We start from the raw sequence: 13,931 nt of genomic DNA on the forward strand, positions 1-13,931 counted from the left end.
TCGAGAGGCAGACCCCCCAGGTCTGGCCCCAGTGCCCACGCTCTGGCCCCGCTCGTGGTGCACCTGGCGCTTAGCAGATGCCACACGGGTTGCTTTCCTGCCTCTCCCCTTTGGGATGAACTCGCGCATCCCTGGAAGGCTCCGGTCACGAGCCACCTCAGCGCCACCACGTGGGTTCAGACTCCAAGTTCTGTCCATTCTTCCTGATGTGTCTACCTCTCATTCTACAGTCCCCGCCTGGCTCAGGTCACTGTGACATGGCTTGAGTGGCTTCCATGGTAGCACCAAGCCACTCGGCTGTTTTCTCCGCAGTTGGAATTCTCTCTTCATTTTAATCCATGTTAATCTTTCCAGAGCATGGCTTTCCATGAGGGGCAGCGGACCCCAGTGGCTAAGGTTTGGGCTCTGGAGTTGGAACAACCAGGCTCCTCTGCTGCCGGCCGTGTGCCTGTGAGCAAGTTGCTTCCCCTCAGTGAGCTTCAGTTTCCTCCGAGGTCAGTTGGTCCTCATGGTGGCGCCTTTCTCCTAGAGGTGTTGTGGCGCTGTTGTGAAACAAGGCAACTAGAGCCCAGTGCCCTGGAAATGGTCCCCAAGCAACAGTAGCTGGTGTGGCCACTCATGCCCAAACCATCAGGGCCAAGATAGTCCTCTCTCCAGCCCGGTGGAAGCTGGGACTAATGCCAGCAGGCCCTCCACTGCCTGCATGCTGCCTCTGCGCTCCTTTCTGCCTGGGGATAAATCGTCCCTCTCCCTGCTTGCTCCAGGGAGACTGGGGAAAGGAAGGAGCATGTCTGGGTATACTATCTGTAAAATGGGGATAAAAATAGAGCCTTCTTTCTCCAGGGGCTCAGAGAAGAACCAGCAGCATCATGTTGATGAAACCCTCCTTCAGCTGAAGGAGGGGCTCAGCAGATGGGAACTGCTGTTGTCTATCGGCTCTGCCCTGTCGAGCTACTCACAATGACTCTCGCCTGCCTCCCGGCCCTGGGCCGAGCAACTTGGCCTGGCAGCGGGGCCCCGCCGGACACCTCCCTTCCACTACTAGTTATCTGACATCCTCTCCCACGCTGGCCCATCTGCTCCTGCCTGCCCATTTCTTTTGTTCCTTGCACACCGCCCTGTGCAGACCCTTCCGTTTCTCTCCACTTCCTCTCCTTCCTCTCCGACTGGAGCACCTCCACCACCCTCTTCCTGGAAGACCACAGCAGCATCCTCTCTGGCTGCCCTGTTGCTACTCTTGTCTACCAAAGCCCCTCCTCCCCACAGCAGCCAGAGGGAGATCATGCCACCCTCCTCCTCAGTCCTCAGAGAGCAGCCGTGGTTCTCCTACAGATTAAAAACAAAGCTAAGCTTTGCGTCCTGGCTCACAAGCCTCACTGATGTGATCCCCATCCACTTCCTCAGCATCGCCTCCTCCTGGCCTTCTCTGTGTAGCTGGCCAGCTCCACTGGCTGTCTTTCTGTTCTGCAGCACCGAGTTCCTTCCTGTTCCTGCCTCAGGACCTTTGCACTTGCTGTTGCCTCCACTCAGGGCACCTTTCCACGTAAAGCTCTACCTGGCTGTCTCCTTTGCATCATTTAGGTCTTAGTTTAAATGCCTCTCCTTAGCAAGGCCTCTGACTTATGCGTGAATCCAGGGCTGGCTTTGGGCAGCCCTCTATCCGCAGCACCCCCCACCCCCCCGCCCCCGGCCTTCCCAGAGGCCCTGGAGTCGCCTGCGGGGAAGATGAGACAGCGCCTGACTTCTCATTTCCTCTGTCGATTATGCTCTAACAATGCCAGTTACCTCCTTCGCTCCACATCATTTTTCTCAGTGTGTCTTGATCCCTTCCAGTCGCTGAGGGAAACCGGCCACCGAGCCCGTTCTGCACCGAGCTGCAGAAATATGCTTTCCTTGGCGCCTTGAAGATGGGGCTTTTGTGGGCTGAGGCTGCTGGCAGTGGGGTGGGGCTGGGATTAGGGTGCCGTGTGGGGAAGCTGCGGGAGGAGGCTGGGTCCTCGGTTTCCCAGCCTGCGTAATGGAAGTATTAGCAGTGCACATCTCCCAGATCTGCCAGGAGGACTGACGGGCGATATTGGAACGAATGGCAGCCTGCCTGCTCCCCATCTCCTGTGTCATTACTATTATTCTAGCATCTGGGGTGAGCTCCTGGACATTCTGAGGAAGATGTTCTCTGCCCAGTTTGGAAGATGAAAACGGTCCCAGGCGGACTCTCCCCACAGAGCCCCGCCTTGGTCAGCTGTCCTTGGGGCATCCTTTGCCCTGGCTCCCTCATTTTCCTTTCATAAATCAATGCGCCCCATTCACTGGGTGGCCTCGGGGATCAGATTGTGTGCATGTCATTTCAGTAGGGGTCTAGTTGGCTTTTCTTTTTCCCCTATCTGTTAGCACCAGCCTTAATGTCATTTACTATTTTGGAGGGACAGTGGCCTGGCAGTTGAGAAAGCGAGCTGGTCTGGACGATACAAGTGGTGTCTTTGCTCCATGTAGCTCTGTGACTTCAGACAAGGCGCCACCCCTCTCTGAGCCTCAAATGTTTGCCTTCAGTGATTTATAAGGTGGTTTTCTGCTTGGAGATTCTAGGGTTCAGAAATCAGGGGGAAACTCAATTGCAGAACGAACTTAGGGTTTGTGCATGACTGTGGTCTCTCCTGGGGGAAATGTCTGTCTTGTGGGGCCACACAGGTCATTGTACCTATCTCCATGGCCCCACTTTGCTAGGATAGGAGGCCTACTGTGTACCTGTGGATGGAAGGAAGAGAAAGAAAGGGTGAGGAGGAGAAACTTTGAGTCAGTGGCTCTTAACCATCAAGAATCTAGTGAAAGTCATGTACCAGGAAATGCTCACACACAGAATATTTTGCCTACCATTTAAAAGGGGGTTCACAACTCTGGTTAAAACTGCCTACTTGGCAAGTCCCCACTGAATGAACTATGAGCACCTCCTCCAAGAAGGCTTCCCAGCCCCCATCCTGTGTTCCAGGGTCCCCATACCCTCCCCTTCCTGGTACCCTCAGAGGGGCTGTCACTACCTGTCCCTGCTTGTCTCCCCCATGGGAGGGCAGGGGCCACCTTGACTGTTCTGTGCATGCCCCGTGCCTGGCACTGAGTGGGCGGCAGCAAATATCTGCTGAACGGAACTGGGGACTCGCTCCTGGCACTGAATTGGGGGTCGCCTGGCTTTACTTTGTGGGGCAGTGCTAGTTCAGTTTTGAGTGGGCTCAGAACCCAGCTGCCCCTACTGCAAACACCTCTGCTTCCCCCTCTGTGGGTTGATGAACACCCGTGAAGAGGGGAGGGTCGCCTGTAAAATACTCTTCTGCCTGGGAGGGCTGGGCTGGAGGGGAGGGACGTTCCAGGAGACAGTGTCACAAGGCCTCTCTCCCTTTCCCCTCCTCCTCCTGCCTGGTCCAGCTGCAGCAGAGTGAAGCCAAGTGTGAGGATGCCTTGAAGACCCAGAAGGCACTGACGGCCGACCTGGAGAGCATGCACAGCGAGCTGGAGGGCATGACCCGCAGCAAGAGCCTGGTACCGGTCCCTCCTGGGGCTGGGGGCCTACTGTGTGTGCAGCATTAGAGGAGGGACCGGGGCACTCATTGTACTGTACTTGGAGGTACAGACATCCATTGTAGACCTACTGGGTGCTAGATGCTCCGAGAGCACAGGCAGCCTACTCAGAGCTGAGCGTTACAAAGGTATAAGGACACACGTGAGGGTCAGCTGTGTGTTCACCTGTGCGAAGGGAGGCCAGGAACCCTGCTGTGGACCCAGTGTGCGCTCAGCCCCACGGGGATGCTTCCAGTACGAGCCTGTTGTTTGCTCAGCACCTGAAGTGGGAGCACAGCTATCTATTGTGAGCCCACACTGTGCCCACCACTGGAAGCAGCTCCTGGCCATCTATTGTAGACCTACTGTACACACACACACACACACACACACACACACACACACCACCACCACCACCACCACCGCCGCCACCACCGCCACCACCACCCTCGAGAGCACTTGGTCACTATTGTTGGGCTACATCTTCACATCCTTTCTTCTAAGCTAAGCCAAGGGTAGCCTGTGGGCCCACTTGGGCTCACTCCTAAGAGAGACCCAGCCATCTGTAATGGGCCTACTGTGTGCTCAACGCTGAACAGGAACAAATGAACGTATATTATGGATCTGTTATGTTGGTGAAGATTGGGTGTGGGTTTCTAAGTGCCCCGTCTGGATGTACAGGATTGGCTTAAATTTATACACAACATGTGAAATCCGAAGTTTAGACAGAGCTAGAGATTTATTGGCAAAAGCTTTTCTCAAGATCCCCATTGGCCCTTTTGTCCCAGATTTTATTTGTGCTAGATCAAGGGGAACTTGCCCGCAAACATTCACGCACGCGCGCACGCAAGGATGAATGTACACACTCACATACAAAATCACCAGACACGCATATAAAGTAAATGCCCTCGTAGGTAAGATATACATTTAAGTTTAGCCATATTTATTGAGATCACTGACACATGTGCACCATGTACACTTAAACTGTATGTATGTAGATTCCCAGGTAGGCTTACACGGACATATATCCATTCACGTACACACATGCTGCATTCACGCAGTCGCAGGCAGGCCCAGCACACACACACACACACACACACACACACACACACACACAGCATTCATTGACACAGCCATGGCCTCCCTTACAGGCAGATGTTCACTCACCTGACACACCCACAGGCAAGTCCCCCTTTGTTCTTTTTTTTTTTTTTTTTTAATTTTTAAAAAAAATTGTTTGGCTGCGTGGCATGTGGGATCTTAGTTCCCCGACCAGGGATTGAACCCACGCCACCTGCATTGGAAGCGGGGAGTCTTAACCGCTGGACCGCTAGGGAAGTCCAGCCCCGCCTTTGCTCTTCATCAGCCTCCTGTAGTCCCCCTTTTACCCCCCTTTTTCTCACCCACCATCGTCCTGCCCCCGCAGGTAGACGAGCAGCTGTACCGGCTGCAGTTTGAGAGGGCGGACCTCCTGAAGCGCATCGATGAGGACCAGGACGACCTGAACGACCTCCTGCAGAAGCACAAGGACCTCATTGCTCAGGTAATGGCCTTGGTTGGAAGAAGGCTTGGTGGCCTTGGGTGGGGTAGGTGGGGACAGTGAGAAGGTGATGTGGTCGGGCCACTCTCTGGTGCTAGGACCTTGGAGGGATAAATGCCACACAGGTAAACAGCAACTGTGAATCACACTTACTTTTGTTCAAAATGGAAGTTTATTTGTTCATTTACAAAAGCAGTAGATTCGTATGCCCATTATAGATAATGTAAATAATAAATACCTGTGGAAAATAGAAAGCTAGGGGCCCTCCTATCCTCTGGAATTCTTTTCTTTGGGGATAGTCGGTTCAACAGTTTGGTTCAACTCTTTTTTAAAGGACCTTTACTCTCCATTGCCTCATTTTAATCTCTGGACAAACCCTATGTAGAGGGTCTCAGCAGAGACTATCAGCCCATTTTACAGATGGGGATACTGAGGTGCAGAGTGGTTCTGTGGCTTGCCAAAGCTGGTATCCAGGTCTAGAATCCCAGTTACCTGACCTAGAATAGTTCTCTTCCCTCAGAATTCTGGTCCTGGTGCCGCAGCCAGCTCATTCTGTCTGGGCTCTCAAGGGTGTATAATAAAGCGCTGGACAGTTGACCGAAGCTATGGGCCTGTGTAGTGGGAGTGACTGGGTGCACACCGAGATGAGGGATACTGGGGAGGATGTGAGGTGCCCTTTAGAACCAGTTGTTGTCATGCTCTGTGATACGTAGACATCTGTGGGCAGGGGGAGAAGGGACTTCCAGCAAAGCCTGTGGTCTCAAGGTGACATTTTTCGTCTTACCAGTCTGCTGCCGACATTGGGCAGATCCAGGAACTGCAGCTGCAGCTAGAGGAAGCCAAGAAGGAGAAGCACAAGCTTCAAGAACAAGTACATGCTCAGAGTCGCCGTATTGTGGGGGAGGATCCTGGGAACTGTCATTCATTCATTCACTCAACGTCAGTTGCATGACAGATGGATTGAGGACAATCCCGAGGGGGGGTGGAGAGGGGGAGAGAGGAGGGTGGAGAGAGGAGAGAGAGAGGGAGGGGGAGAGGGAGAGGGAGAGGGAGGGGGAGAGAGGAGAGAGACACACACGCGCGCGCGCACACACACACACACACACACCTGCCCATGCTTGTTCAGGATCCATAGATGCCCCACGCAGTGAGGCTCATCAGGCATTCCATGCAGGATGTTTACCCCTGAGAAATGGCTCCAAGGAGAAGGGGCTGGTCTGTGCAAGACAGGATCACCATCCTTTGTGACATCTTCCTTTGAAGTCATGGTTCCTCCAAACACCCCTAAATTTCCCTCATTACCTAGTGGGTTGCTATCATCCATGAAATTCTCAAAGCTCTTCTAGAACCATTGCGTGTGCCCACTTAGGGTGGCTGTCGGAGTGACCTACTCTCCAACAGTATCTTGGGGCACAGAGTGACAACAAGCAGAACAAAAATAATAGCAGGAGTGGCCACTTGCCGGGGGCTTGCCGTGTACCAGGCACTAATCTCCTTCACACACAAACATGAAGAAACAAGGCTCAAGGGAGGACACTGACTTGCCCGACACACCCAGCTAGAAAGTGGGGAGCCAGGTGTGGAACCCCGAAATATGTGCTTGGCTCCCAAACCCACTCTTGGTTGTGTTCTTGATGCTGAAGCTTGCTGTCCACAGCCCGGCTTGGTGCTTCATCAGGGCAGGAGGAGGAGGTGAGAGAGGCACTGACTGAAAGGCCTCTTTGGAAGCTGAAGGCACAGGAAGGGGCAGGGTCCGGTGTGGGGTCCTCAGCTGGGATCCAGCAGTTCGTGCTTGTGCACCTGAGCTGAGAAGGAGCAGTGTGGATGGGCCCGGGGCTGGGTCTTGCTGGGACCCCCGATTCTGGGACTCGGGGCTGCCAGGTGGTCAGCGGCCTTCTTGGGTGTGTCCGCAGCTGCAGGTGGCCCAGATGCGCATTGAGTACCTGGAGCAGTCCACCGTGGACCGAGCCATCGTCAGCAGGCAGGAGGCGGTCATCTGTGACCTGGAGAACAAGACGGAGTTCCAGAAAGTGCAGATCAAGAGATTTGAGGTACTTGCTGGCGTGTAAATTTTGCTCAGGCGTAGAGCTATGAGGGCTTTCATGTGAACCCATCCTTCTTCCCACCGTCCACCTGTCCACTCATATGCCTTTGTCTGGATCTGTATCACTCATCCATCTCCTGAGTTCCCTTCCTCCATCCCTCCTTCCTGTCTTCTATCGCACTGTCCCACAAGCTCCCCATTCACTCAACCTAGTCACCTCCTCTGTCTCCATCTCCATACACCATCATCGGTCCATCCATCATCCCCCTTTTCCATTTGTTCTTCTTCCTTTCTCTATTTTTTCTTCTCTTCCTCTATTCTTTTCTTTTCCTTCAGACCTTGACCCCTCTGTCTGTCCATGTTTTTATCCATTGATCCAATTCTGCCCATCTCCATCCAACCACTCATCCACATATGCACCCGACACTTGTTTTTGAGCAGAAATTTATTTTGCCCCTAGTGTGTGTTAGGCTTTGTTTTGGGTGCGTGGAAGACAGATGTATTAAATAGATTCTGTTTTCCAGAAGCATAGAGCTTTGTAGGAGATGTGGGTAAGATATGTACATAAATACCCATAATAAGGAGAGAGGGCTGTGAGGTTTGGAGGATGGAGGTCCTTTCAGGCTGGGGAATCAGGGAGGCTTACAGGAGGAGGTGGCTTTGGTGCTGGACCTTGAAGGACAGGTAAGACTTGGATGGGCTGGGGTGGAGTTCAGTGACTGTATTCACATTTAGCTCTGTACACCAATGGCATGGGACATTTACCAAGGAGATCGCCATTGCCAAAACCTTCCACATCAGCTACTCCACGTGATGTTCATCACAGCCCCATGGGGCATGCAGGATAGAATGAGAAGATGGCCCCAGAGGGGTCAAGTGAGTTTATTCAAGATAAAGCCAGGTAGTGTCAGTGACAGGAGGAGATTGACTCTTGACCTTGGCTCCATCCTGGTCTCAGGTTCTAATCTCCCTGCAGCCAGGGGGCTTACCCAAAGTATGACGATATGTCTGAGCGATGGGAGGCTGCTCTTCTCATTCTGAAACATTTACTCCCAATCCCCTGTTGGGCTTTTGGTCTCTAAGAAGGCTGCTCTGGATGAAGACCAGAGAAAAATTCTTTGCCTTGGCCCTCAGTGGTTCTCGGAATTGCTCAAGGGATCCCTCAAGGCATAATTGTCTCTGCAGATCACCATGAAACTTTGATCTACTATATTTTAAATGACTAAATACATAATTTGAGCTATATCACATATCATTTTTTGCTTGATTCTAGCATGGTCAAGTGATAGCAGAGAAGAAAACAATTGTAGAGTAACTTTAAATGGCAGATTCTATCTCCAAATTCACTTTTCCCTCTGCCATCATTATTGGAATTTAGTAGAATCCCAGGTCCTTGAGGTGGGGTACCTTGGGGACACAATTGGAGGACTACGCTTCTTATGACCCTCCTGTTGCCCTTTGAAACCGTTGCTAAACTCCAGTTGAAAGGGGAAAGAGGAAACAAATCATAAAGCTTTTCTTTTAGGCCATTATTCAGTCTCTGATCTGGAAAGGGGCTCGGAGTCCTTAGCAGGCACCTAAAATATTCATGTGGGCTGCATTTTATGTCATCACTCGAGTATTTACCCATCAGAATCGATTGGTTCCAGACTTGTTGGCCGACTAATGAATTCTGCAGAACAGCCCTTGGGTTGGTTTTCTGTAGCACTGGTGATGCTCACGGCTCTTTTCTCTCTATTCATAGTTTCATTGTGTCCTTGTGGATTTCCACCCCCCCACACACACACAAAGAAAAATGCCGTGAAATATTAGAGCTGAGGCTCATGGGAGATTATTTGCTCAAACTTCCTCATTTTACAAATCGGGAAACCAGAATCCATGTTGGGGAAGGGATTTGGACCCCCTGGCATAGTGTCCTTTCCACCGTGCCGCTCCACCTCCCAAACCTTGAGCTGAATGAAGGTCGCTATAAATCTTAATTCCCAGCCCTTACCCAGCACATCCTGTGTGCCAGGCACCAAGCTAAGCCTTCTGCATAACTTAACATGTTCAACCCTGACAGCATCCCAGACATCATCCTGTCTCTCAGAGAGGTTAATAACCCGCCCAAGGTCACACAGCCAGGAAGAGGTAGAGGTAGGATTTGAACCCAGAACATGAATTCAGCATCTGTCACTAAGCTACACTGCCTTTCAGAATAGCAGCTATCATTTTCTATGTTTTCTTCATTTTTGTACCAGAAATCAGGATGATTACCCTGATTACTTTATAAAAACGCACAGAGACTCAGCAAAAGATTTCTTTCTGGAGCCTCCTGTGTCGGGCCCCAGGCTTCTAACTCCAGAGTGGGCGTGTGCTCTCTGCCCGGGCTGCAGGTCCTGGTGATCCGGCTTCGGGACAGCCTGATGAAGATGGGTGAGGAGCTCTCACAGGCAGCCACGGCCGAGTCCCAGCAGAGGGAGAGCAGCCAGTATTACCAGCGGCGCCTGGAGGAGCTGAAGGTGGACATGGAAGAGCTGGTGCAGCGGGAGGCCGAGGCCAGCCGGCGGTGCATGGAGCTGGTGAGTGTGGTCCTGTGACGGAGGGTTCAGGAGGGGAGCCTTCCTTCCTTCTGAATGGGAGCCTCAGGGCCTGGTCCCTGGGGCCTTTGGGGGTAGACCGGAAGCAGGGAAGAAACCGGAAGGGGATGGGCTGTGAGCCGACACTGCCATGGGCTGCAAATGCCAGGGACAGGTCCAAAGTGAGCCAATCGCATTCACTCCTGCAGGATGACTTCCGGCCACCTTTGTGCCTCAGACTCCGGACTTTCTCTTCCTGCCTCACACATTCTCCTCCAGAGGCAGGGCGGCCTCGTGCAAAGAGGAGAGAACCAACGTTTATTAAATGTCTCCCTTGCATGGAGTCTTAACACCCATAATGCCGTGTAAGCGTCGTAATAACCCTGTGAAGTCAGTATTATTATCCCATTTTACAGATGAGGAAACTGAGGCTTGACAGAGCTGAGATAATTTGTCAAGGTCATACCTTGTAAATGTCAGAGCTCTTTCTGGGCTGTTAACAGCAACCATAAAGATAAAAGATAAAAATGATCATGCTAAACCCCCCATTTATTAAGCACTGGCTATGTGCCAGGTTCTGGGTTAAACCTTTCTTGTTTAAATCTTCCTGTCAGTACTGTGAAGTAGATGGGAAAACTGAGGCACGGGGACACACGTGCCAGATTGAGGCCCAGAGCAGTACATTCACCTGCCTGAGGCCACATGCAAGTAAGACTTGGAACCCAGGTCTGTCCAACTCTGTAGTCTCTGCTTTTATTCACTAAGCCATGCTTGTCCCCTGGTGTGGCCCAAGGTGCATTTTAAAATTCGTTTCCTTCCCAATGGGAAGGTTTCTCCATTGTTCATTGTATTTTTCGGAGAACGGTTTCCTGCAGGGATCACAGAGCATCTGAGAGCGCCCACTCCTTTTCCCCGCAAGCCCAGATATCCCCGAGCCTCCAGGTTTCCGCTTCTGCAGCCTGGGAGGCATCTGGCACCCCCTTTGCCCTCCACCGTAGAGCCTTCTTTGAGACAACCCAGAACGTGCTGCAGTTCGGCCCAGAGGGCTTTAAATCACCATCGTCATCTCCTCCCTGCCCTGTCCACTCTGGTTTTGTGACAGGTCTCACCACCTTGTCCTCCTGCAGCAAGTATGTTTCCCGGGCCACTGCCTCCCGCGGCCGGTGTCATCCCCATAGCTCTGCCCCTGACAAGCCAGCAGCCCGGCTGTCATGTCGGGGTGAGGCGAGCCTCCGCACAGAGACCCAGGCTCCCAGACAAATCCAAGCACCATGACCGGCAGCTCCTCCACCCGCCTTGGCCCTGGGAGAGGGAAAGGCTCTTTCTTCCAACTGACGGGCTAACTTCCTCATTAACCAGCCCTGCTCCTCTGGCAGCTGAGCCCCCTCCTGCCATCTCTGGCTGCAGCGAGAGAACATCCCCAGCACTCCTCCTCCGATGTCTTCTTCAACTGGTCGGACACCAGGCTTTCCCGTCACATCAGATAGTGGTTTTCCTCCTCTCCCCTCTGCTCTTTTCCTCTCTCTCCCTCTCCCTCCTCTCCTCTCATCTCCTCTCCTCTCCTCCCCTCCCCTCCCCTCTCTTCTCACTTTCCTCTCCCTACCCCCGTTCCCAGGGACATGTTCAGATCTTTAAAGGCCCTAGAATCTGGAAAAGATTAAATGCAACCGCCATATATGGGTCAAAACTGCAAAGCACAAAGCTTATGTGTATGCTAAAATTAGACCTGCATCTTTCTCTGTTTTATCATTGTAAGATTCTGGGTAAGCTTACCGAGGCTGAACTATTCTTTTTATTTTGGTGTGTTTGGGGTTGGGCGGTGTATCAGTTTTCCAGGGCTGCCTTAGAAGTTTACCCCAAACTGGGTGGTTTAAAACAAGAGAAATTTATTCTCTCACAGTTCTGAAGGCCAAAAATCAGAAATCAAAGTATTGGCAGGTCTTTGCTCCCTCTGATGGCTCCAGGCTAGAATTCTTCTTTGCTCTTCCAAACTCTGGTGGTTCCGGGTGTTCCTTGGCTTATGGCCGGGTCACTCCAGTCTCTGCCTCTGTCTTCACATGGTTCCTCATCCTGTGAGTGTATGTCTCAGATACCCATCTGCCTTTTCTTCTAAGGCCACCTGTAATTGGATTTAGGGGCCACTCTAAATCCAATTTGATTTCATCTCAGGGCCCTTACTTTAATTACATTCGTAAACACCCTTTTTCTGAATAAGGCCATATTGACAGGGTCTGGGAGGACGTACCTTTTGGGGGGCCACCCTTCGACCCACTACGGAGGGAGGGCGTGTTCCTGCACAGCCGGTTGTTTCTGCAGCGATTCCGTGGATGGGCAGGGCTCCCAGGGACAGTGTTAGGCTGGCAGACCTGTCCTGATAGAGGATGTCCTGAGCTCACCAACCGACCTGCCCTCAAGTAGGCCCCTTGCCTTTGAGCCCTGGGATATTTCCTCCGGGGGAGGAGAGGATATCATATTTTCTTACTTTTTCGTTTATCCATTTATTCATTCAACACCAACTCTGGGCCTGGCACGGGGATGGGCGTTGGAGGGGAGGGGCAGGGAATCATGACGTCCCTGATTTTTACACACTCACAGCGTGGACAGAATGCTGCTCAGTGGGAGAGTTCAGTGAACGCTGTCATTTTCAGAGGAACCCTGTTGGCGAGGCCTCTCCCGTTGCGTGGCATCCTGGCACTTTTCCAGGCATCCCAGGAGGTGACATCTCACCTCTCAGGTTCACGTCTGTGCCACCAATTTCCCTTCCTCCATCCTACCCCTGTAAGGTAAGGGGGGAGCTGCTCCGTGCCATGTGTTCTCGATAAACTTCACCTGCAAGGCAGTCAGTCAGGGTTCTGGTTCTTTCGTTCATGCAATTGGTATGTATCCCTAGGTTTTACTCTGGGCCAAACCCAGTGCTGGATGTTGGGGACCAACAGGGAACAAGACACACCCTCACCCTTGAGGAGCGCATGCTGGAGGGAGAGATATTGCCAAGGCCATTGCTTGTGTATTTTATTTGTTTCTCTGCAGTGGTCGCTCAGAGCTTTCACAGGCAAAACAAAGGGTCTGTGTGCTGGGATTTGGAGGGTTCTTAGAAGACCAGTTGGCATCATGCTCCCGGTCATCACCACAAATCAATTCTTTGAGTAAAGCATTGCCTATTTCATCTTCTGTTTTTAAAGTTCACATCTCTCTGGGAGGGATAGTGAATTTCTGAGTTTCCTGGGCCAAGCATACCTTCCTTCCTTCATTCATTCCTTGGACAAACATTGATTGAGTCGCTCTGGGCTCAGGCTCTTTGCAGATGTCATCTTCTTTCACGCTTATGTCACCCCAGCAGGTATGGACGCAACAGGTGCCTGGCCCAGGGCTGCAGAGTCGGGAGTGGCGGAGCTGGGATGGGCTTCCCTGCGTGTCCAGCGCTAAAGCTGTCACTGGGACACCACGTTGCCCTCCCAACCCAACCCTGCTGAAAAATGGCTCCGCTGCGGAGGCCCCAAAAAGGATCCCACACTCTGGGCCCTGGTGAGAGGTGGGAAGGATATTGATGGATCTCCTCTCAGTGTTCCTTTCCGCCCGTCACACCCTGTCCCATTTGTCACTGTTGGTGTTGGTTTAAAGGGCCGCAAGTTGTTCCGTGTGAATGATTTACACCCCTGGCTGGCAAACCGGCACGTCCAGATCAGGATCAATTACCCAGCCGATGGAACTTCTCTTCCCAGAAAAAAGAATAATGAGATTTTGCCATTAATTTTCGTAAATGCACTATTCCTGGCGACTCCAGGAACCATTATGGAGAAAAGAATATTCTGGCTCTAAATCATTCAAGTCCTTTTGTCACTGGGGTGGCAAGACAGCTTATCCGTGGATTTATATCCTGTTGTTTTTCAATAGTTACAGAGCTCAGGGGAAACCACCTCAGCCCCAGGATAGGGTGACCAAGGGCAGTCAAGGACAGTTGGAAGAGTTAGAGTTGAGGGTGACAGGAAGGCCTGCCCTCTGTAGGCTTTCAGCCAGATGCACTGGCTTTGGAGGCTACACCTGTCGGGTTACCCTTCAGCACCTTGGCCTGACTCTCTATAGTCTTAACTTTCCCTTGAAAACCTTAGATGGCGCCTCTGCTCACTCTTAGCTCAGCACCCAGTGACCCAAGCTAGAAATCACGGTGGCCCATCTCTCTCTGAGTCATACAGATTAATGACCACACCTGCTGATTTTATCCTACTGAGGTATTTTTCAAATC

The 13,931-nt window shown here is 52.0% G+C and overlaps 1 protein-coding gene across 1 annotated transcript in view; it reads left to right on the plus strand.

Annotated features, from left to right (window-relative positions):
• Positions 1–13,931, plus strand: part of MYO18B (myosin XVIIIB) — a 218,838-nt gene that overhangs the window by 148,176 nt on the left and 56,731 nt on the right. Inside the window, exons 34-38 of the mRNA XM_061169252.1 lie at positions 3,415–3,528; positions 4,973–5,089; positions 5,874–5,957; positions 7,000–7,137; positions 9,506–9,691. Of these exons, the coding sequence (XP_061025235.1) occupies positions 3,415–3,528; positions 4,973–5,089; positions 5,874–5,957; positions 7,000–7,137; positions 9,506–9,691 (639 nt within the window). The remainder of the gene's footprint in view (positions 1–3,414; positions 3,529–4,972; positions 5,090–5,873; positions 5,958–6,999; positions 7,138–9,505; positions 9,692–13,931) is intronic.

Source organism: Eubalaena glacialis, chromosome 15, assembly GCF_028564815.1.
Source record: "Eubalaena glacialis isolate mEubGla1 chromosome 15, mEubGla1.1.hap2.+ XY, whole genome shotgun sequence".
Taxonomy (NCBI): Eukaryota; Metazoa; Chordata; class Mammalia; order Artiodactyla; family Balaenidae; genus Eubalaena; species Eubalaena glacialis.